The 22,697-nt window shown below is 41.7% G+C and overlaps 1 protein-coding gene across 1 annotated transcript in view; it reads left to right on the top strand.

The window, feature by feature from the left end:
* MGAT4B (alpha-1,3-mannosyl-glycoprotein 4-beta-N-acetylglucosaminyltransferase B) overlaps nucleotides 1-22,697 on the top strand; it is a 77,509-nt gene that overhangs the window by 33,140 nt on the left and 21,672 nt on the right. Inside the window, exons 2-5 of the mRNA XM_081851437.1 lie at nucleotides 12,382-12,561; nucleotides 15,454-15,594; nucleotides 17,095-17,228; nucleotides 19,955-20,001. Coding sequence (XP_081707563.1) covers nucleotides 12,382-12,561; nucleotides 15,454-15,594; nucleotides 17,095-17,228; nucleotides 19,955-20,001 — 502 coding nt within the window. The remainder of the gene's footprint in view (nucleotides 1-12,381; nucleotides 12,562-15,453; nucleotides 15,595-17,094; nucleotides 17,229-19,954; nucleotides 20,002-22,697) is intronic.

The raw sequence follows: 22,697 nt of genomic DNA, 5'->3' as shown, positions 1-22,697 counted from the left end.
ATATTGCTGACCTTTATATATTGCAGTTATTTATTTATTTTTACAGAATTATCACTTTCTGAGGTAGTCTATTCCACTGTCAAACTGGTCTTACTGTCAGAAAGTTCTTCCTAATGTTTCGTCAGAATCTCATTTTCCTGTAATTTGGATCCATGGGTTCAGTTCCTACTCTCTGGAGCAGTAGAAAAGCTTGCTTCATTTTTCACATGACAGCCCTTCAGATATTTGAAGGTGGCTATCTTGCCACCTCCCAGCCTTTTTCTTCTCCAGATATCCAACTCCCTCAACAGTTCCTCATATGGCTTGGTTTCCACACCCTTCTCCATCTTGGTCACCCTCCTATGAGCATGTTTCAGCTTGTCAATATTCTTTTCAAATTGTGGTGCCCAGAGCTGGCCACAGAACTCCAGGTGGGGGTCTGACCAAGGTACTATTACTTCCACTGATATGGGCACTATACTCATGTTGACTCATGTTGCAAATTCACTGGAGTTTAAACAGGATTTGTGTAAGCAAGGAAAGCTCCTCTTGTGGCCATTCTGCAGTGAAGCAGAGAAATATGACGACTTGTTTTGAGACAAGCTCCTAATAGTTCACCATCTTATACTGGGACATGGAAACAGGGCTTTTTTGCATGATTGTCACAGGCGACAAAATACAGTGAAAGCAGGATTTATGGGCTTAACAAAACAGAACACAAAGTACAGGATACTGTTCATAGAGGAACAAAGGGGAAAATGCAATTACATGCTGGTGATGGTAACATAACTAACAGATGCTTGCCAGCTGAAAACTAAAAGCTACCAGTCAATTATGCATGCAGTGCATAGTTGCCCACAAAGACCATCTGAAGCTGGGGGGGAAAGTAGCTGCACCTAGTGGATTGGCCAAATCTCAGTGAAGCATAAAAGCCCTTTAGGGATTTTAGCAGCTTCTTATGACGGTGCTGGGTCGACTGTTTGGGCCAAATGTTTTTCTGTGCAAGCAAATTTTGAGATTTTCGGGTACTGTAAAATGTAAAATTTTAAACTGTGTTTTGTATCCCAAATATCATTTCTTGATTATGCACCAACCGTAGTCTTCCAGCTGGCTTCAAGAGCAGTTTATACCAAGCAGGTTTGCACAGTCCATGCTTAAAGCATGGAAGGAGAAAGTAGGCAAACTGTCCCCAACCCCATCCCCACAGACCCCCCCTGGCTCATCACCCACTATTCCATCACGCAGCCCCAAACTTCCAAATAAAAACTTGGCAAGCCTAAACCGCCTTACACACTTCTATGAAAATAACAAACCCATATCAACACAAGAAATACAAGACAAACTAGGGGACACCCAAATACCCTAGCTAACGCACCACCAACTACACGTCTTCCTAAACAACCCAGCAGTAAAAACAGCAGCCACTAGGCTCTTGACCACCTTTGAAAACCTTTTCCTGGCAGCAGAGGGACACAGCAAGGGGATGGTATTCACAATATACAAAATGCTACTCCATAATCCCACAACCCCCCTCAACACATTCAAAAAAACAATGGGAGCATGACATAGGCTACGAAATAAATCCTACCCAATGGACTAAAATGTGGTCTAAACCTCCCTTTAAATCGATCTCAGCCAAATGTAGGGAACTCTCTTTGAATCTTACTTATAGATAGCACCTAACACCATGGAAATTGGCACTGATTGGTGTTGGAGAGGCTGCACCTCCACAGGCATGTAGCTCCACGTGTTGTGGGATTTCCCCCAAATCCAACCCTTTTGGACGGCGGTCCTACAAGAAATATGCAAAATAACAAGGCACCCCAGAAGTGGCTCTATTGAATATTTTCGAAGTCACTCACTCACACTATAAAGAGCTTATAACCCGCCTACTCTCAGCAACCAGAAGCACTGTAGCTAGACACTGGAGAGACCTGTCAAGAGTGAACCTGGACCACTGGTACCAAATTGTACGTGAAACAGCATTACTAGAAAAGCTAACCAACAGACTGAAACTGACACAGAGACAAATAAAGGAGGAAGCCTTCACCCTGGTGTGGCTCCCCTTTCTTATACACGAAGCCGGACAAGACAACAACAAGAATCCACTGACAGCATACGAATCAATATGGCTAGCTTGGCCCAACAACCCCTCCCCCTCCTCTCACACAAAAACACATCTCACTGCAGTCAACTAAAGGCAACCAAGCATGCCCTGAGCTCCCTGCTCAACATTCTCTCACTGCCCATGAAAACTAATAAATGAATAGAAAGAGAACCTACCCAAGTGACACTGACACAAAAAACCTCACACATGCCCTAAGTAAAAGAATGCAAGTTTACCACCCCTTTTCTCTCCGCACCACTCTTCTACCCCAACCTTATGCTACATGCAACATTTATGTTTCACATCAAATGAAACTGATCTGTGGAAAAGATTCTACAACCTGAAAATAGAGACAGCGCACGTACTTTTGTAACCTAAGAAAATCCTTAATAAAAAATGATTGATTGATTGGGTTTATTTAACAAGAATAATAGTATACAAACAAGTATCCCAAGTTTTCTCATGTCATTTGTATATCACAAAAATAGCATAATAAATATGGAAAAATATATACAACATATGTTTTATTATTAGTGGTCAATGTACAGATATACGGAATCTGATATCATCCTTTATGACTTCCTGACACCACTGGTGGAGGAAGAGGTATGTGGTGGCTGCGGTCCACCCCGGGTGTCATCCCTGAGGGGGGTGACATCACCAGGCCGCCCCCCCTGGGATGCTCGCCCCGCCCCAGCAGATGGCTAGCCCTGTTCCTGGGTGCACTGCATGTGTGCCACTCTGGGTGCCAGAGCAGCTAGCTCCACCTCTGTTTGACACTGGCCAACTTTGCTTTGTTGTGGAATAATTATGGTGTTTTGCTACAGAAGCATTTCCATACTGTGTGCAAGTTGCTTCTAGCATCACTTATAAACTCAGAATAAGGCATAATTTACTGCCCATCAAGATTGGAATGGCTATGGAAATAAGAGAAAATATAAACCTGTAAACTTGTCTATGAATTTTGTTGGTTATGATTGTACCTGTATGCCAAAGAATGCTAATTACAAATCTTTATGTTTTCTCTTTCTGGCTAATTTGAAACTGCTCGGAAGACTCAAGTATCTTAGATGCTGTAACTGATTGGTAGGATCAGTATAATTACTGAACTTTTAAATTTACCTCTGCATTACCAAAAATTTAGATGGCACTGAATTATTAATCTGAAAGTATATACCAGTACTGAAATATTTTTGTGTGTGAGGAGGAATTATATCTGTTTAATACTTTCTAGTGTATGTTGATTAAGAGATTTTTTGAAATGATTGAATTGCACTTTTTGCTCGTGGGAAATCGCAATTACTGTATAGATAAGTTGCAAAGGGAAGAATTTTTGCTCCTTTGAAAACCTTCCTTCTATTTTTAATGGTTGTCTGGTGAATTCATTAGTCTGCAGGATGCCAAGTGGTGTGCAGTAGTTTGCAAAAATAAAAATGCTTTCTGATCTGTACAGTAGCTTTTAAATAGAATGTTAATTTTACTTTAGTTAAGGAGCAGCTGAGAAGTGAGACTTAAACAAGTCACAAATGTCAGCTTCTCATTTTAAAACTTTGCTCTAATTTGAAATTTGTGTAGAAAGTGGGATTTAAACCTTGCCATTTCTCATATGTCTTTATGAAAAGACTTTTCCTATGGTGTTGGTTAACTATAGTTCATTGGGTTTAACCATCTCTTATATATCTCTGGAATGCTTAATTAGATCCTACACACCTTCCTTCACCTCCAGCCCGAAGTAGCACTGGGTGCTCATCAGATTCACAACTCCACTCTTTTAGCAATTGCAGTGAGTCATGCTGAACACTTACTGTTTAAAATAGGACTATTACCATTGCACCATACAGAATTGCTTATGTTCTCCTTTTTGGTAACCAACAGGCATTCATTAACTTAGGAATCCATCCTTTCTATTACGTTATTTTTAGATGTTGATTATCTGCCCCCCCTTCCCCCATAATATGTTCTGTTGTTTATTCCCAGCATGTTTTATTCCCCAATCAAATGAGAACATAGAAACAAAAACAAAACTCCTGTTTTGTACAGAACAGAGAAAATGCTTAGAAAGCTTTTATTTGTGCTGCATGCCTTGAATAATTAGTCTGTTAATGAAGTAGCTCTGCCGATGGGGGTGGGTGGGGGCTTAGAGCAAAAATCCACAGTAAAAGGAAGGAGAGCCTTAAACTGTGTGGATCTGCTTTCCTAATATTGGCCTAGTGAAGGCCTAAAGCTGTCAGGCAATTGCTTAGGCTGGTGGTTGCCAAACTTCCCCCAACCCCACAGACGACTTTAAATTGCTAAGGGTCCTGGTGGAGCAATTAATGGTTTTCCTGACTGTTGTAGCAGTTGTAGTGTGCTGTGCTAGATGCTGTAGGATTTTTCATTGCTTTTTCCATACATGCTGTGGACCACCTGTATGAAGCTCATGGACCACAATTTGGGAACCCATGGCTTAGGTTAGCCTTCTCCAGCCTGGTGTTGTTGGACTACAACTCCCATCAGCTCCAGCAAGCATAGCCAATGGTCAGGTATGGTGGGAGTATTTATTTTATTTATTTCACAAAAATGTTATACCACTTGATTGCAAGAAAAACCCTTAGCGGTTTATGAAAATATATAAACTAATCACCCAAAACATATGGGTAACACCAGGTTGGGAAAAGCTGAATAGACATCCCCGAGCTTGCACCAACTCCTTGCCATCTCTCCCCGCCCCCTTGCATTGTCATTTTCCCCACCCTTCCAGTTTTGGAGTGCACTGTGATTGATGTTACAACTGCACCAGCATTTTGCTAATCATAGTTAGCACCAAATGACAGTTTGCAAACCAGGTTAGAAGTGGGATGCTACAAAAACACTTGTGCAGACACGATACTAGCCATCATTAGCTCCAAGACTGAAAAGGAGTGGGGAACAGCTCATAAACCAGTGTGGTGCTGTGGATCACCTCCCGAGGGTTAGGCAGTCAGCTGGCATCACATCTGTACTAAACTTCTTTGAATATAAGCTGTAATCGGTTTAAATACTGATTATGGGGGGGGGGTCCATTCTGCTATTCTAACATGGGTAAATGGATTATTTTACATGAGTGCAGAAGCAATAAAATGTCAGCTTGCAGTCTTTGGGGTAGGAGAGGTCTACATCAGAACCGGGACCACTGAGCTGCTTGGGCTTGCTGATCAGAAAGTCAGCGGTTCGAATCCCCGCGATGGAGTGAGCTCTTGTTGCTCTGTCCCAGCTCCTGCCAACCTAGCACTTCGAAAGCACACCAGTGCAAGTAGATAAACAGGTACCACTGTGGTGGGAAGGTAAACAGCGTTTCTGTGCACTCTGGTTTCTGTCACGGTGTCCTGTTGTGCCAGAAGCGGTTTAGTCATGCTGGGCACACAACCTGGAGAGCTGTCCATGGAAAAACACCGGCTCCCTTGGCCTAAAAGAGAGATGAGCACCGCAACCCAATTGTTGTCTTTGACTGGACTTAACCATAACATTAGAACCAGCTGTAAAGGCCTCAGACATACTCTGACATTAGCTCAGGCATACTCCACTCTTTTTGCCTTTACTCTTAAAAAGTAAAAAATAAACTGCCTTGTGAAGGCTTGCTTCACAAAAAGGCAGCATGGAAACAACATATTCTCAGAGAAGAAGTCACATTTATCTTGCTACGTAGGGGCTTTCTCTCCCCCTCCAATCCCCTTGTCTGAAAACTGGAAGGCACTTGTGATAAGATCGCCCCCTTATTTCTGTAAACAGCAGGTCAGAGATGGCACAGATTATTATCCATCACAATGTTGCATCTGTCAGCTGTGCGCTCCAGCAAGCCTCTTCCTCCTGGCAACTGCCTTGGGCCCCAGACACAGGATGTTTCACTGCAGGAAGATTCCTGTTCCTCCCTTACCATATGGTATGGTGCTTTAGTGTTGGTCTTATGAGCGTTTCAAGAGACTGAGCTATGTGGATCAGCTGGTCTCTGAATGATCATGTGCAAAATAATAATAATAATTATCATCATCATCATCATTATTACATTTTCTCAATTTTTTTAAAAATCTGATGTGCAGCATTTACTTTTTAACTGAGCTTTGGGTGAACATGGTGTGTAATGGGGAGGGGTGTCTCATGGCTAAGCTTGAATTTAGATGTATATGAGAACTTTTAAAGGTGCATGCTGAGCCACATGTTAAGTGCCATTTGGATTATGAATGACGTTGCAGCCTCATGGAATTATTTGGACACAGATTGCATTTTTTCTAAGTTCACAAGGATTATGTTATCATAATTCAGGTTGCAGATGATTCAGGTACATCATCGTGTGTTCAAGTTGCAAGAAATGAGATTCCTACTAAGATCTTTCTGGCAGTGAGGAGTTTGAAAGCAGAACAGACTCCCTCGAGGGGTGGCGGACTCTCCTTCCTTGGAGGTTTTTAAGCAGAGATTGGATGGCCACCTGTCATGTATGAGCTAGCTGAGATTCCTGCATTGCAGGGGATTGGACTAGATCAGGGATCAGCAACATTTTTCAACTGTGGGCCGGTCCACCGTCCCCCAGACCATGTGGGGGGCTGGACTATATTTTGAAGGGGGGGAAATGAACAATTTCCTATGCCCCACAAATAACCCAGAGATGCATTTTAAATAAAAGGACACATTCTACTCATGTAAAAACACGCTGATTCCCGATTGGGCCGCATCCGGCCCCCGGGCCTTAGGTTGCCTACCCCTGGACTAGATGATGCTCATGGTCCTTTCTACAATTCTATGATTCTAAATATAACATGTCCAAGAGAACTAGCTATTCAGCCAGCAGCATGGTTGCCCAGTGCAGTGTGAGCAGCCTCCTGACTCAGCTGCCTCCAACAGACACTTGCTGGTAACTCTCATTTGTTGCTCAGCAACTGCTTATTGCTTTCCATCTCACCTCACTAGTCACTGCTACCTTAAGGTGTGAACCTACTGAATGGACTTTGGCGAGGTACTGTCAGCCTCAGGTCTCTTTCCCAAGTGATACATACCGTGACGATAATGATGATACCAATTCATAGAGTAGCATAAATATTATTTAGATGCCATGTGAGTAAATCTATATAGTTATAGTGGCTGCAGTCCCTATGCGCATTTAAATATTATCCAAGGTCAAATCTTATTTTCAAATCCTAATTGTAAGGGAGCTTTTTTTATTTTTAAGCTGGCAGAAGAAGGGGAGAGTCCAGGGGAGAAAAGGAAAAAAATGAAGGGGTGCCTGCTGTTATAGTCAGCTCCTGATATCTTATACACATGTGGTAACCCTTGGCGTCTTTCTGTTAAAAAAAAATAGCACCATGCAGTGGGTTTGGTAAATATGGTCACCCCTTGTAAGTCACTGCTTTTGTTTCTTATTAAATGTTTCCCAGATATGTATTCCTATTTCATTTCAAGTTTTCAATATATTTATACTAGTCTAGAAAGTTTTTAATAATTAGCTGAAATTCTTAGTATTTTCACAGGAGCCATTTCTTGATGGTAGCCATTAAGCTGCACCTGAACTAGCTAATTATTGGGATCTCTTCAGGTTGTTACATGAAGTGGAAAGGCACACTTATTAGATTTCAGGACCCTAAAGCACTTATTTCAAGGGCATTTCTGTCATCTTTGGCAGGTTCTCTCCTTGATCCCACTGAAGTGCTATCCATCTAGGCTCTGTCTGATTTTTTTGTAAATGGTTCAGTGCAGTAATACATTTGCCAAGTGGTGCTGTGACTGTAGATATTTTGGTCAGTGTTTGCTTTGAAATTCAAGGCAGTAAAAGCTGAGTAGCAAATGTGCCAGGTTGCAAAACTTGGCACAGACCCCAAAGTGTAGGTTTTCAAGTCAGTACAGTTTGTTCATTAGCTGGCAAAATACTTTGCCTGATGTGTTCCAGCATAGAGCTGGCATGTATGAACTATTTCTCAAACTAGTTTATTTTATGGTTGTAGCATTGTATTCTGGCATATCATTTACAGCATCAGGTTGGAAACTATTCCTGAAATCCTGCTCAACAACACATTTCCTCAAACTTTCTCCACATTTGGCCTCAGAACAATCCCATTCTGAGTTGCTCTGAGACTGATTTTCTGTTATTTACATTATGTTTCCTAGGAAACATGCTTCCCGCCCCATATATTTGCTTAGTATTGTCATCTTACCTTAAACAAACAAAAGATAAATATTTGTATGTATTAACTAAACAGACAGGCATCAATATGGTGAGTGTGTTGTTAATGTGGGAGACTGTCTTTCATGCATCTGTCACTGCTATAAGTGATATACGTAGCAAACAACTGAACCCCAAATGATTCAGTCTTGACCTCTTAATGTGTCTCTGTAGTCTGCTTCCTCATGTGTACAGCATGGGGTCTTGGTACTTCTTTCATCTCCCAACCTGAAGATGCCAGAGATTGAATTTGGGACCCTTCCACTGAGCTATAGCCCTTCACTGAAGTGCTTGCATGCTTTTAATATCCTCATAGGGAGAAACCTAAGTGTTGTGTATTGAGTCAAAGGATTTTATATCTGTATTATTATTGTCTGTATTTGCATTAGGGTAAAGTAACTGCCTTTTGGTTCCAGAGGGTACAGCTACTATTGGTTCATTTAAGCTGCTGTATTTGGATCCTCTGTCTTATTGGTTGCCTCCAAAAGGCAGGACTGTGATTGCCTGATATTGTTCCCTCCAAAATGTATCCTTTCTAGCTAGTTCCCTGTCCCTATAAATGTAGCTCTCCCCTCCTCAAGTTTCAGTCTTGTTGCGTTAATAAAGAAGTGTTACTAGAGAACTGTCTCCAGCATATTATGTCAAGAGAGCTGAAATCACAAACCCCACGTCACAACACTAAGGAAGGCTAAGGATTGCTCCACATTTCAAAATCAGATTAGGGGAAACTAAGAGTATTTCATAAGACGGCCTCTGACTTTTAGAATGATGATTTTAGCCATTTCTTTGTTTCTTTCTGGCTTTTGTAGGTGGGGGAGACATTGTCTGAATCATATTTTTACAGCCTTTGTAAAACTGATTTTTACAGCCTTTGAGAACTGATTGCGTTTAATGAAAGGGCTGGTGCCTTGCTGTTTCATTATTTAACAGGTTTTATTTGTGTATCTGGTTTTAATTCTATTAATGTTTAATTGTTTTTAATGCTGGCTTTCTCTATGTTTTAAGCGATTCTTGATTTTATCTGTAAGCGACCTTGAGTCCCATCAGGGAAAAAGGTGGGGTATGCATAAATATAATGATCAACATCATCTTTCACAACTAGGGGATTACTTATAAATTGCCTGTTCTGTCTTTACAGGCTAAAATTGTTTGGGGCTTGGGGAGAGACAGAGACAGGAAATTGGGAGCAAAGTAGCTCTGAGCCTTACAAATCAGAAGCATTAAAACCAGATACAGTTTCACATTTGAAATTTCCAGCTAATGAAAGGGAATCTCTCCGATGTTGCCTCGTCTTTCCAGGTTAATGAGCAGTGCCACTCTCTGATGAAACAGGCAGATCATTAATGACCAATAATCAGTGACATTTCTCCTCCTACTGTACCTGTGATGGGGGAATTGGCTTCTTTTTAAACTACTGAATAGAGAATTCTAGTCATCTTCCAGGTTTTATGTAAAATATTTTTGAAGCAAAAGTTAAGTTGCACCTTGCTTTCCTTAACTGCACTGGGCTGATCCAGAATTATAACATGGGTATGTTTAGACAGTGCTTAAAGGCTGGACTTGCCACAATTTTTCCTCCCTTGCTCTGAGCTGAGCACATCCTCTGGGATGGGACAGGAGAGCCATTAATAACATAAGCATTCAAGGAACCATTTCTTCTTGCACTCTGTTCAATCCTACTCGTGTGTCTAGGTGTAGGTTCCTGCCCCCTACTTTGTGTTCTGGGTCGCTGCATCATATTGTGTCTTTGGCCTTTATTTTGGTAGTCGGCTTAAAAGTACTCTGGTTCTCTGAACAGGTTGAAACCATGTTCATTCCTACAACTAGTGTGGAGTTCAGTTTCACATCTTGCTCCTGGAAAGGCCTGTTCCCTTAAGCCTTGCCCGTGACACTTCTGAACAGTTGTTATCTGTTGCAGCTTGTGGGGTCCAAAGGAGGAAAGGGCTTGGCTTTACAGAGAGATTGTTGGATCATGTAAAGGCTGCCCTTTAGACAGCGCAAGAATGGTGGTTTAAGAGATTTTCTGCAGAATATAAAATGCCATTTGATGGTTCTGTATCTGTACTGTTGCACTCAGGTAACGAATACCTTGGAAATATGACTCTGTTGTTGAGTTTGTGAGTCGGCAATGGGCAAGCCAAGCATGCATCTGCCGTGAAAAATCACAACCTTTGCTACAGCTTTATTTCTGCCCAAGTGCCTTCTTGTGCTCCATCAGTGTAAATTCTGTGGAGGAGCAATATCTCTGATTTCTGTGCCAGCAGGATCTGAGCAGGGTCATCTTGCAGTCTTCACTCATCGCTGATTTTAAGACGGGGAGGGAGAGACTGAGCCAGAAGCCTTTGGTAGATAAAAGTCAGGACTGGGGGAGCAGCTGCTTGTCCATCACTGCCTTCTGGGTATGTCCTGCTGAAAATAATATGAATTTGACTTTGCCTGCAGTGTACTTCTAGCTAATCAGAAGCATGGTTTACATATAGGACACTCAGGGAATTGCCTAACAGCCTGCTAATTAAATACTCGCTCCATCCATTGATTTTGTTTTCCCAAGAGCTGCCTTGTGCCATCTGTCTAAGGGGGCAGTCTGAGGTCCTGTATCCTTCCCTTAATTATTCATGCAGGTCTGTTCGGAAGCAGCTGGCAGTTCGGATGCAGCTGGAGAAAGGTGCCTTGCAGATCTGACTTTTGAGCCTCTCCTGACCTGGCCATGAGGTGATGGTGGCAAGAATCCTGGTTCTGTAGTCTTCATGCATTTTTTTCTTCATTACAGAGCCTTTGGCATGGAATTTTAATTTAGCCCTTTTATTACTTTTCCATTCTCTTTAAATTGGTCGCTGCTGGAATTCCAGTTTGTACACAATGCATCAGGAGTGTGGGAAACAATTCAGAGGTTTTTTTTTTCATGTTTTGTGTATGTGTGGAGAGGCTATTTTTGTGTCTTTCTGGTGGCTGGTCTCGGGAACACTGGTTGCTATAGTAATATTAATAATAACATCACTTAGCATTGTGAAATACCCATTTGAATGTTTGAGATGAGGTTAAATTTAAGATTGGTTTATCATTCCTGGTTTCAAATATAGTCCTGAGGTGTGCACACCCCCACCCCCACCCCCACACAACCCCCCACCCCTTTGGTTTTTCAAAGTGACGTTTCCTGTAATTGCTGGGTCTGAAAGGGCAAGCCAGAACAGTATTTCCATGACACAGTAGTTTCTCCCTGTTTCCTTAAATGGCATGTTTTAAAATGGCGTTCACTTCCTCAGGATAGTTAAAACATGAACTTAACACCTGGGATAGTTAAAACATGAACTTAACAGCTAGTTAGCATTGGTTATTTTCTGAAATGTTTTTTGAAGTCTTATTCAAAATGCCAGGATGTGCTTGGCAGGGCACAGATCCACTAATGTAACCTTACTCCAAGTTCAGTGGATTAGCCCACACATGAAAACTCATAAGCAAACAAAACTCAGAGGATGGGGAGGGGGGTATAGATGTCTGTGGTATTTATCCACTTACTTGGAATGGTAAAAAATGACATGCTCATCCTGTCGTTTTCACTTGCAAATCCTCAGTGGACATGCCAGTAGGCTAACCTCCCCCTCCCACCTTACAATGTGTGTGTATGAGCCAATTTCTGACATACTACTTCAAACAAATTACTCCCTTAGCTGTTCTACATATATGATCACAGTGAAGCAGAAGAAGCCAGTCGCTGCTTCCCTCTGTTTTCCTTAGTAGGTATTCTAACAAAATGGGCAATTCTATGTATTGCATAGCAAGCTTCCAGCTCAAGGTGACTTTCGAAGGAATCCAGTTTATATATAAACCATTTAACAGTGACTTTGCTCTCGGCTACTTCTAAATTTATCTGTACTTCTGCCCAAAGGCATTAACCATGAATGCAGGTGCGAATGTTTAGAGGTGTGTAGGACCCAAATGAGCATACTGAACTGAGTAATATACTTCTAGTTGAATCAAAAGTGTGCCCCCCCTTCCAAACCAGTAAGAGGAGGAGGGGGCTCCCTCTTCCCTGCCTCCCCTTCTCCACATGGAACCAATTTGTCTGCACTACAGAAATCCTTCCTTTTTCAGCAAAATAATAACAATCAGCATTTTCTCTTTTGTGCAGGTGATGTTGTGGATATCTATCAGCGAGAGTTCCTAGCGTTAAGAGACCGCTTGCATGCTGCAGAACAGGAGAGCCTCAAGCGATCGAAGGAGCTGAACCTAGTCCTGGATGAGATAAAGCGAGCCATCTCTGAGAAGCAGGCCCTGAGGGATATAAACCGGACGTGGAGCAGCTTATCTGGTAAATCTGGCTTTAACAAGGATGAGCTCATGATACACTGAAGCTGCAGAGAAGAAGCTTCTCCACAGAAGTGTGCGCATTCACACAGATCAGCAGATAGACAGGCATGCCTTTCCACAGGGGGCAGATCATTTGGATGTTTTGTTGAGCATATAAAAACTGAAAATATTATTGGTAGGGCGGGTGTGAGTGGCATTAAGACATTTCCCTTCACCTATATCACACCCTCACTATGTATGTGATGTGAATAGGATGAAAAAAAGGTTGGAAATCCAGCGAAAACATAGTAATCTTCAACTTGCCAGCTACTGTCACATGGTATGTGAAATCTCTGTGAAAGTTATACTTCTGTGCGCTTAAACTTTGGCAACCGAGTTACTTGTCTCCGCCTGCTTATGAGTCTGGTCCCTTATGAATTGCCGCAAATATCATTCCTCGCACCCACTTGTGCAGTTGTGTTTTCAAATGGCCTGACTGCCTGCTTCTTTCTTTTGCAATTATCCTAGCTTCCCATAGGCCACGGATGGGGAACCTGAGACGCTCCAAGTATGTTGAATTACAGTTCCCACCTTCCCTGACCATTGGCTATGGTAGCTGGAGCGAAGCCTGACAACATCTGGAGAGCCAAAGGTTCATCATTCCTGCTTTGGGCAGCCTTGTCAATGTTGCTTCCTTCTGCAGTGAAAGCCCATTCTTGCCTTCATAGGCTACACTGGTAGCAGAGGCAGCCTGCAGAAGATGGCCTTCAGTGCTCCCTAGTGGTGATTGAATAAGCACTTCAGAGGGGCTGAATGTGGAATTCCCCCCCCCCTTCATTATTTATAAAAAATCATGAATTTAATCCGGATGGATGTATAATATAAATACCATTTTTAAAATAAAAGTTTCAGTACAGTTGCTTTTAAACAACACTTTACTACCCTGAACAAAGTGATTTTTAATGACTTGTTGTTTTTTATAAAAATTTTATTAAGGTTTTACATTACAAAAATTAAAAAAAATACAAAATACAAAATAAAAATTATTAAAAACAATCAATCTTTCCATCACATTATTTTTCATTTACTTGTTTCTCGGACCTCCTCATACCTCCCTTTTTTGTATTCCAAATCAAGTTATTAGTTCAACAATTTCTTTCCCTCTTTATGCTATCTAAATCTTTATTCTTAAATTATTACAATCTTGAATTTTTGCTTATAAAAACCCATTTTTTCATATTCTTTTAACCCATTACAGCTAGAAATCACTTAGTTCCAATTCAACATTATTCTAAACTTCATTAATTTTGCAATATCTCTGTATATAGTCTTTAAATTTCTTCCAGTCTTCTTCCACTGACTCTTCTCCCTGATCTCGGATCCTGCCGGTCATTTCCGCCAATTCCATGTAGTCCATCACCTTCATCTGCCATTCTTCCAAAGTGGGTAGATCTTGTGTCTTCCAATATTTTGTGATAAGTATTCTTGCTGCTGTTGTGGCATACATAAAGAAAGTTCTATCCTTCTTTAACACCGATTGGTCAACTATGCCCAGAAGAAAGGCCTCTGGTTTCTTCAAAAAGGTATATTTAAATACTTTTTTCAGTTCATTATATATCACCTCCCAGAAAGCCTTAATCCTTGGGCACGTCCACCAAAGGTGAAAGAATGTGCCTTCATTTTCTCTACATTTCCAACATTTATTATCGGGCAAGTGATAAATTTTTGCAAGCTTGACTGGGGTCATGTACCACCTGTAAATCATTTTCATAATATTCTCTCTTAGGGCATTACATGCCGTAAATTTCATACCGGTGTTCCACAACTGTTCCCAGTCAGCAAACATGATATTATGTCCAACATCTTGTGCCCATTTAATCATAGCAGATTTCACCATTTCATCCTGAGTATTCCATTTCAACAGCAAGTTATACATCCTTGACAAATTCTTAGTTTTGGGTTCTAACAGTTCTGTTTCTAATTTTGATTTTTCCACCTGGAAGCCAATTTTCTTGTCCAAATTATATGCCTCCATTATCTGATAATAATGAAGCCAGTCTCGCACTTTGTTCTTTAGTTTCTCAAAACTCTGCAGTTTTAGTCTATCTCCATCTTGTTCCAAAATTTCCCAATATTTCGGCCATTTAGCCTCCATATTGAGCTTTTTCAGAGCCTTTGCTTCCATCGGTGACAGCCACCTTGGGGTTTTATTTTCCAATAGGTCCTTGTATCTTATCCAAACATTAAACAATGCTTTCCTAACAATATGGTTTTTAAATGTGTTATGCGCTTTGATCTTATCATACCAGAGATATGCATGCCATCCAAATACATTGTTAAAACCTTCCAAATCCAAAATGTCTGTGTTTTCAAGAAGTAGCCAATCTTTCAGCCAGCAAAAAGCTGCTGATTCATAATAAAGTTTAAAGTCTGGCAGGGCAAACCCACCTCTCTCCTTTGCGTCCGTTAATATTTTGAATTTTATTCTAGGCTTCTTGCCCTGGATTTTTTAATGACTTGTTGGAACTTCTGATCGCTAGTGTGTTCAGTCTCCACAGATTTAGTACATAGTAATGGGGCAAAATTAGGTCCTTGAGATTTGGTAAAAGCACAATAATACGAGGTGTAAATTTAGGCCTTTTTGCCAAAGGTTTGGTTTAAGTTTTATTCTTCTCTCAAATGACTTGGGTGTGTGCTTATCTATCTTGAGCTTTAAATAATTCCTGCTAAACTTAATGGGATTATAGGGTACAAGTGAAAAAGATTGGACTGATTAACCCAAGTTAAGTGATCATCTCAGCTGGCCAGATGGTGCTATGAAGTGGGCATGCCCTCAAGCCTAACAGTCTCCCTCCTTCCTCATTATAACATTGGGGGAAATGTCAGAACGTTCGTCTTTTCTTTTCTCAAACAGATGAAACAAAACTGAAACTCTGGAATATCACTAACAAGAATGTGTTGCATCTCCCCACCATCTTCCATCATTTGCCTCATTTGCTGTCCAAGGAAAACAGCCTGCAGCCAGCTGTGCATGTTGGACAGGGACGCACCGGAGGTAAGTGGATGCCGTGGGTTTCTTGTTGCTCTTTAGGCCACTTCCCTTCCAACTCTTCCCCCATGCCTACCCTGTCCCAGACCTAACAGAATTATCAAATGACAAACTAAGGATGCATAAGATTTATATGTTACGGCTGCTGCCATACCTAGGCCACTTCCTGTGGCGGCCATTTTTGAGAAGCCGGCCAGTTGTGTGGCCAGCTTCTGATACGGTTGAGATGGTGCTTCCATGGAAAACAGCTTCCCTTTACCTTCCATGGGCATGTATGCACATGAACTTCCCATCCTTCTCATTCTGTTTGTGTGCACAAGCCAGCAGAGACTGAAGGAAGCTCCTAGAAATGGTCTGGCAGGCAGTTTGCTTTGCTAGAGTCTCTTCTTTCAGTTATATGAACTGTTCCTTCTGCGCTTATCTCATTATACACCACTTTGTGGCACAAATGGGCAAGATGACCTGCCCAGGCTGAGCACAAGTGCTGTGTACCTTCCATTCAGAAACTGTCTTAGGGGTATATTGCCTGTGCTATATTATTTTAAGAGACAATGCTTTACTGCATAAAGGAGGGACCTTCAGGTACTGCTGCTGGTGTCTGCAAAGCCCCCTCAATTTTCAAAATGTTTTTAATTTAGTTGTTTTATTTTAGGATGAGGTTGTTTGATCAGGAGTTACCTTTCTTTTGGAAGGAGGGTGTTGCCTGCCTTTATGTTGTTGTTGTTTTGACATTTAGGTATGTGCATCACCAGGTTTTTTCCTGTGAAATATTTTATGGTACCCACAATTTCTTAGATTTGCAAGTGTGCCCACTGGCCTAAAAAGATTGTGGGGTCCCTGGTATAGAGTGTCTTTTGAGGATCTGGCTAAGACTTTGTTAGAACAAACCCAAACCTCCAGGAGTTAAAGTACTTAAGTTACATCTCTACTTTTGATTCCCTCAAGTCTTGTTCTAGCAGTGTAGGGCAGATTCTGCTTCCTCAGTCAAAAGCAACATGGTGTACGAGGACTCTCTGCCAGCTTACAATCCCAGGACAGCCATGGTGGCCACTGCTACACATCCATTCTACACTGTGTTTGAGGGTATTAGTTCATTCTCCAGCAGAAGCAGCTACTGGGTGGTGCAGAACTGCTTTGCTAGCTTTCTGGAATGTAGGTCACTGTTGCTTACCGGGAGTGGGAGGGGCAAGGTGGCCGGGAGGTTGGTTTGGTGCAAACGTCCTGGCAGGATTGCCATATTTGGCCCCCTGGTGCATTTGCACTATGCCCATCTTCTTGCTGTCTTGCCCCCCCCCCCCCATGTAAACAATGGTGATCGACGTGCCATGAAGCTCTTGATGTCATTCTTGACAAGCCACCTTCATTATCCAGAATATATGGAGAACTTTGCCAAAAACAAGTAGAAAAGGAAATTGTGCTCCTTTGAGATGTGAAGTATGACATGAGAAAGTGTGTGTTTTTTTAGCAAGCTAACTTTAACTATATTTTTGTTCTGCTCATTTACAGTATCGATAGTGATGGGGATCCCTAGTGTCAAGCGGGAGGTGCATTCCTATCTTACAGATACCCTAAACTCTCTGATCTCAGAGCTCAACCAGCAGGAAAAGGAAGACTCTGTCATTGTTGTCATGATTGCGGAGGTAAAGTTATCATCTCACCTCCGAATCCAGCTTTGATAACTCCGTATCCCTTTATTGTCCATCTGACAGGGACTTGATGCTGATCCAGGAGCCTGCATGTAGTCATGAAACAGCAGGATGTCTCTCTCCACATGGCTGCGGGCCAACTTCTCCTTTGGCACAGGGAGATAAGTCTAACCTCAGGCTGCTGTCTGACAAGGATCATCGGGCACATCCCGCCAATGGGGCCCAGCGGGCTGTTTCCAGTGTGAAACAATGCTTGGATGCACTCAGCTGTAGAGGGTCAATATGTTAGCAGAAGGCTGCATGGCTGTTGCCAAGAAGGCACTTGTGTATGTCCCTTTAATTTAAATTGCACTCGGCTTGTTGACCTTTGCTCCAGCAGAATGCTAGGCAGCTGTTCTAAAAAAGGGGCCTGGTACAAAATTGCCTTAAGGGTGTTCTTTCAGGATCCTGTGCATTTGCTGCCACCCCCTGCTAGAGATCCCAAAAAGAACCTTAACTGAAAAAAATGCCTATGCATTTTGCTGTACTAAATGCCTCACATCATAACCAGCTTCTGGATTTGAGAGTTAGGATGACCTTTGCACATTAATCCGCTGTGACCACTTTTTGTCTCAGGGTTTGTGTGTGTATATATTTTTTTCATGTGGCAGTCCCATTGGGATTATTTGTCTCAAGCTTGAAACAAATTAGTTTTTCTTGCTTTCCAGAAATCCTTTCTGCAAAAATAGCCTTCAGTAGCAAATTATTTCGAAGAGAACAGCAGCCCTTAATGACCCCTTTACTGATTCCTTTTTTCAGCATTTATTGATGGTATTTTTGTATGTGGAATTCCTTCCCACTTTGCAATTAAGCTGCATTTGAGGAGCAAATGGCTTCTTATCCTAAAACGGGAGATACTTTGCTTAGCAGAAAGGAGAGCTCAGGGCTGCTTCACATCAGGCCCAGTACAGAATATACTCCAGCAAATGGCGAGGCTCTGGAGCCCAGGAGGAGGCACTGCTGATGTTGTTGCCACCATACCTTATGTGGCTCAGCTATGTGGCAACAGGAACAGTGTGGGGGCAAATACACTGAATGGAGTGTCAGATCTGTGCAGCATGCTTTAACTCATTGACTGCTGCAGACATGGGCAGGCAGTCTACCCTCAAGCTACTAAGTTGTCCACGGTGGGGGAAGGGCAGCCACCAGTAGGGGACCATTGAGACCATCCTGCCCAAATTTTCCCCCAGACTGGAAGTTGGGCCTGCTTCACATATTTTTTTTCCTTTACACTTAAGTTGATCTGTAGTGTATCAAGGGCTGTCTGAGTCTCTCTTGCATGTCATGCATGCACTGGAAAGCCTCTGTGTGCCTTTGTTTCTTGTTTTGGATAAGATACTCATGCTGTCCTTTTCTTACTGCCTGGATACATGTTGTTGTTTTTTTACAAATTATTCAAAGAAAAAATGGCATGTCAAGTAATTTTAAGGAGCTTGATTGGCATGCTTTGCCTGCAGACAACACATTTTAATGTCTCTGTCTTAGCTTTTAGCCAATGTTTGTGCATCTTGTGAGAATTTTAAGGAGATAGTGAACTTGAAATAGCTTGGATTTCAGGTTGCCCATAGTGGAACTCCACTAACTGCTCCCTTGGGCATAAGAGGGGGATGCAATTTTTGCTAACTTCCCCATGCCTCTGAGCCCCCTTTTTCTCCCCCAGTTCTGCTCTGGACAGTTAGAGAACCCTTTGGAAAAGCATGGAAAGTGGCATAAGGGGCTGCCAGGGGGAGGTTAAATTGGTGAACATCACCTCTTCTCTCTCCCCACCCCCCTTTTCTGCAGGAGGTTCTGCTAAAACCAAGTCACTTCCACAAATGAAAGAAGAATATCATTATCTATATATATATATATCATTATATATGTCTTTTGAATGTGTGAGGAAATTTGAAGATCTGTTGCTCACCGACAGATGAGCACCCTACACTCACATCCACACCCTACACTCACAGAGCTAACATTCCCAGCATTCTTGACAATCTAGGATTATTTTGGGGGGGAACCTATGGCTGCTAAAGTGGTGTTGGGGTGCTTTAAGGAAACACTGAAATGGAACAGGCAGACTTCCTCTAAACTGGGTGTCTGATGAGGAAGTGCCTTACAGAGCAAGGCAAGGTAGCATTTCCTGAAGGCACATGTGGACTTCTCATTTTCTGGTGCCAAGTTCTGAGGCAGTTATTTGAGCAGATGCGTGCTGCATCCATTTACGAAGAACATAAAGCACCTTGTCTTCATTTTGCTGTCTGTTTTCTTAGATCAGAAACCACTCCTTGTTTGGGAAACTGAAAGCATCCTTAGATTCTTCCCTCCTCCCCTCCAAATGCGCTTTTATTGTTCCCTTAACATTGTTTCCAAGATGGTTCTGATTTTGGGCATAAAATCCTGACCTTTCATTCATTCATTATGTTGTTTTGTTGCCAGATCTCACTTTTCAAATTGCCTTATCTTGCTATTAGGAGTCCGCTGAGAATGTAAACGCATACTGCATCTTCTGAAGTAGGAAATTTAAAAATAAAGTGTATCTGGCAGCCCTTGGCAAGACTAGCAGCACTTGGCAACAGGACAAGCATGTTGGCATAAGTAGGGCTAGTAAGCATGATCTCTGAGGTGCAGAATATGCATATTGACAACTTCTTAAATCTGCCTGTTCTTATTGACTTATACTCTTCAATTTTCCTTTGTAGACAGATCCACAGTATACAACAGGAGTGGCAGAAAATATCAAAAGCCTGTAAGCAGCATTCTTTATTACTATTGCATTCATCTTAGGAAAAATACCAATTTTTACTTTTAATTAAAAAATGAGAACAAAAGTGGGTTTTTTTTTACATGTTATGTTTTCTTCCTGAGGAAGGTTTTTCTTTCTTTTTTTACTAAGCCTATGCATTGAATTTTCTTGCTGGTTAACCTTTCATTTCCCCTCCCCTGTTAAAACAAGTTGTGAGTCTGCATAAGTCATGCCATCCATTTATTTCCCCTTTGTTTCTTAGATTATCAGGAGAGTCGTTATTTTGGAACAGCAGCATGTGCTATGCTGCCTTTGGCCTGTATTTACGTTACTTGTGGGCTCCATGTCAGTTAACTGCTGCCTTAAGAGTTACAGTGGTCCTGGGCAGACAGTTCTTGTTATCTTCATTCTACAGCCTGTTCACATCAGGAGAAGTGGCTGCTTGCCAGCAACACAGACCTCAAACCAAAATAAGGCTTAGTTCCAACATCAATATCCCTGCCATGATGTTCTTTGCTGCATTAGGGTTATATTCTGTCTCCCTGCTGCTCCTACCAGGTCTGCATCTGATTTCTCCAGAGCTCTATGTCAGCCTAATAGTTAATTTCCGTCTCAAAGCATTATGTGAGTTTCCTTTTGCGGTGTCAGGGTTCTCTCATCAATAAGTTGCTCAGGGCATTTTCTGGGGGGTTTTAAGGATTTGGATGGGAGGCTCTGGTGGGTTGTTGTTTTTTTTAATGATTAGTGAGCTTGTAGAAGACAATGGGCAGGAATTAGTAGCATCAGTGCTCAGAGGACAGAAGATTTAGAAGATAACGGTAATAGAAGAGTCCCCGACTTCATTACTGCTTCTGCATTCTGCATGTTGCCTATTAAACAGCAGCTAAGATCAAGACCTGGAAAAAATGATGTGACCTACTAACTAAAGTTTTGCTCCCTGAGCAAATGAGAGAAGTGATGAGAGAAGGCTCTTGTAATAGCTAAGGTGGGAGTCATTGTGTTTCCAGTGCTGATGAAGAGTCTGTGGCTTATGTGGAGCCTGGCAAACTCCTTTTGGCTCTGGACGTGACCACACAATTATCAAGTCATTATAGGGCTGACTGTGTAATGGACCCCAATGAAATGGATGGACATTGTCTTGGAAAGCAGTTCTCTGTCAGATGCCTTAAATGTTTCCCTTTTATCAGTTTAGCAATTTGATTTCCAAACACACATGCATGCAAGCGCGTGCATGCACACAAATGGCTTGTTTTAGCTCCCTTAAACTGAACAGGGAGAACCATGTGGGGAGGTGAAATACAGTGGTGGCAAATGCCATCTTTAGTTTAGATGGCTTAGAGGAAAAGCAATTGCTCCTGTATCAAGAGAACAGCTTTCCCAATTAGAAGCCACCATTCAAATATTGCAGAAAGATGATTAATTGAAAGGAACACAAAGTTGTCAACAGGAAATAGCCACACACACTCCCCGCACCCCACAATGAGGCAGTGCGTAGACAGAAAGGCTACTTTTTTATTCCTCAATCCCACTGCTGGTTCCTGTCGCCTTGCAATCACTTGATTAAGAAAAAGACTTACTACAGGGCACATGCTGAGACTGATTATCTACAGGCAAACACTGTCAAAACATGTATTATTTAAGGGCTGCCAAAAACACAGATGCTTTTTGGAATTTGAATGTGTACTGGTATGTTGATGTAACCCTATGAAAAGACATTTAAACAAAGTGAAAAGCGAACGAGTCATTAATTGACCCTTGGAATAGTAGTAGTAGTAGTAGTAGTAGTAGTAATAATAATAATAATAATAATAATAATAATGCAGTAGCTCTGCCATGACAGGAAAAACATCAAAGTAGTTGACTTTTCTAAAGAACAGGGAGACAAAATGCAGTGATGTAATCTTTGTAACAGAATATTATATGTCGCTTTGGCCTGCCTGGGGAAAGATAAAATGACTAACCAATTTAATAATTAAATATTGACTTAATGAAGATTCAGATCTGCATATAACACAGATAACATCAGAAATAAAATGAATTGGGAACCTGTCTAGTCTAAACTGCCTTGGGCTCCTTTGGGAGAAAGGAAAGGACACACATTTAACAAATTATTTATTTTATTTACATCCTATTTACATCTTGCCCTTCCTCCTGAAGGGGCCAGCCAGCAGACACAATAATAATAACACATTAGAAATCAAAACTAAATGCAGTTTTAAAACGTTCTAAAAACAGTTACAAACACTCTCAACCAGGTCCTACTCCAACACTCTGCATCTTACAGACACACATGGCTAGTGGTCAGGGGTGAGGGCAGTTGGGAGTCCCAACAACATCAAGAGGGCTGCAGGCCCCACATCCATGAACTAGGGGGAGGAGCTAGTACCCAGTTGCCTTTTGTAATGATCAGGACATTTAGCATGCAATACGTAAAAATTCACAGTAAACAAACAAGCAGGCAGACAAGCCCTCATACTGAGCAGCATTCAAAAGTAACGTTCATGTAAGAATGGGGCACAAGTGTGGTAGGAAAATCTAACTTCACCTTCCACAAGCTGCTGTGAGGTATTTGAGAAATCCAAGGCAGGGAGTAAGCTTTTCAAAATGGCAACAATTCCCCCTGCTGCTGTTTCTTCTGTTTTAAAATAGGACCTGAAAGCACAGTAGTTCCTGTGGAGGTTTTCTTCCCCAGAGCTTTT

The sequence above is a fragment of the Podarcis erhardii genome (assembly GCF_964252035.2).
Source record: "Podarcis erhardii genome assembly, chromosome: 2".
Classification (NCBI taxonomy): Eukaryota; Metazoa; Chordata; class Lepidosauria; order Squamata; family Lacertidae; genus Podarcis; species Podarcis erhardii.
The sequence above is the reverse complement of the archived record's forward strand: the minus strand, read 5'-3'. Positions and strand labels throughout refer to the sequence as shown.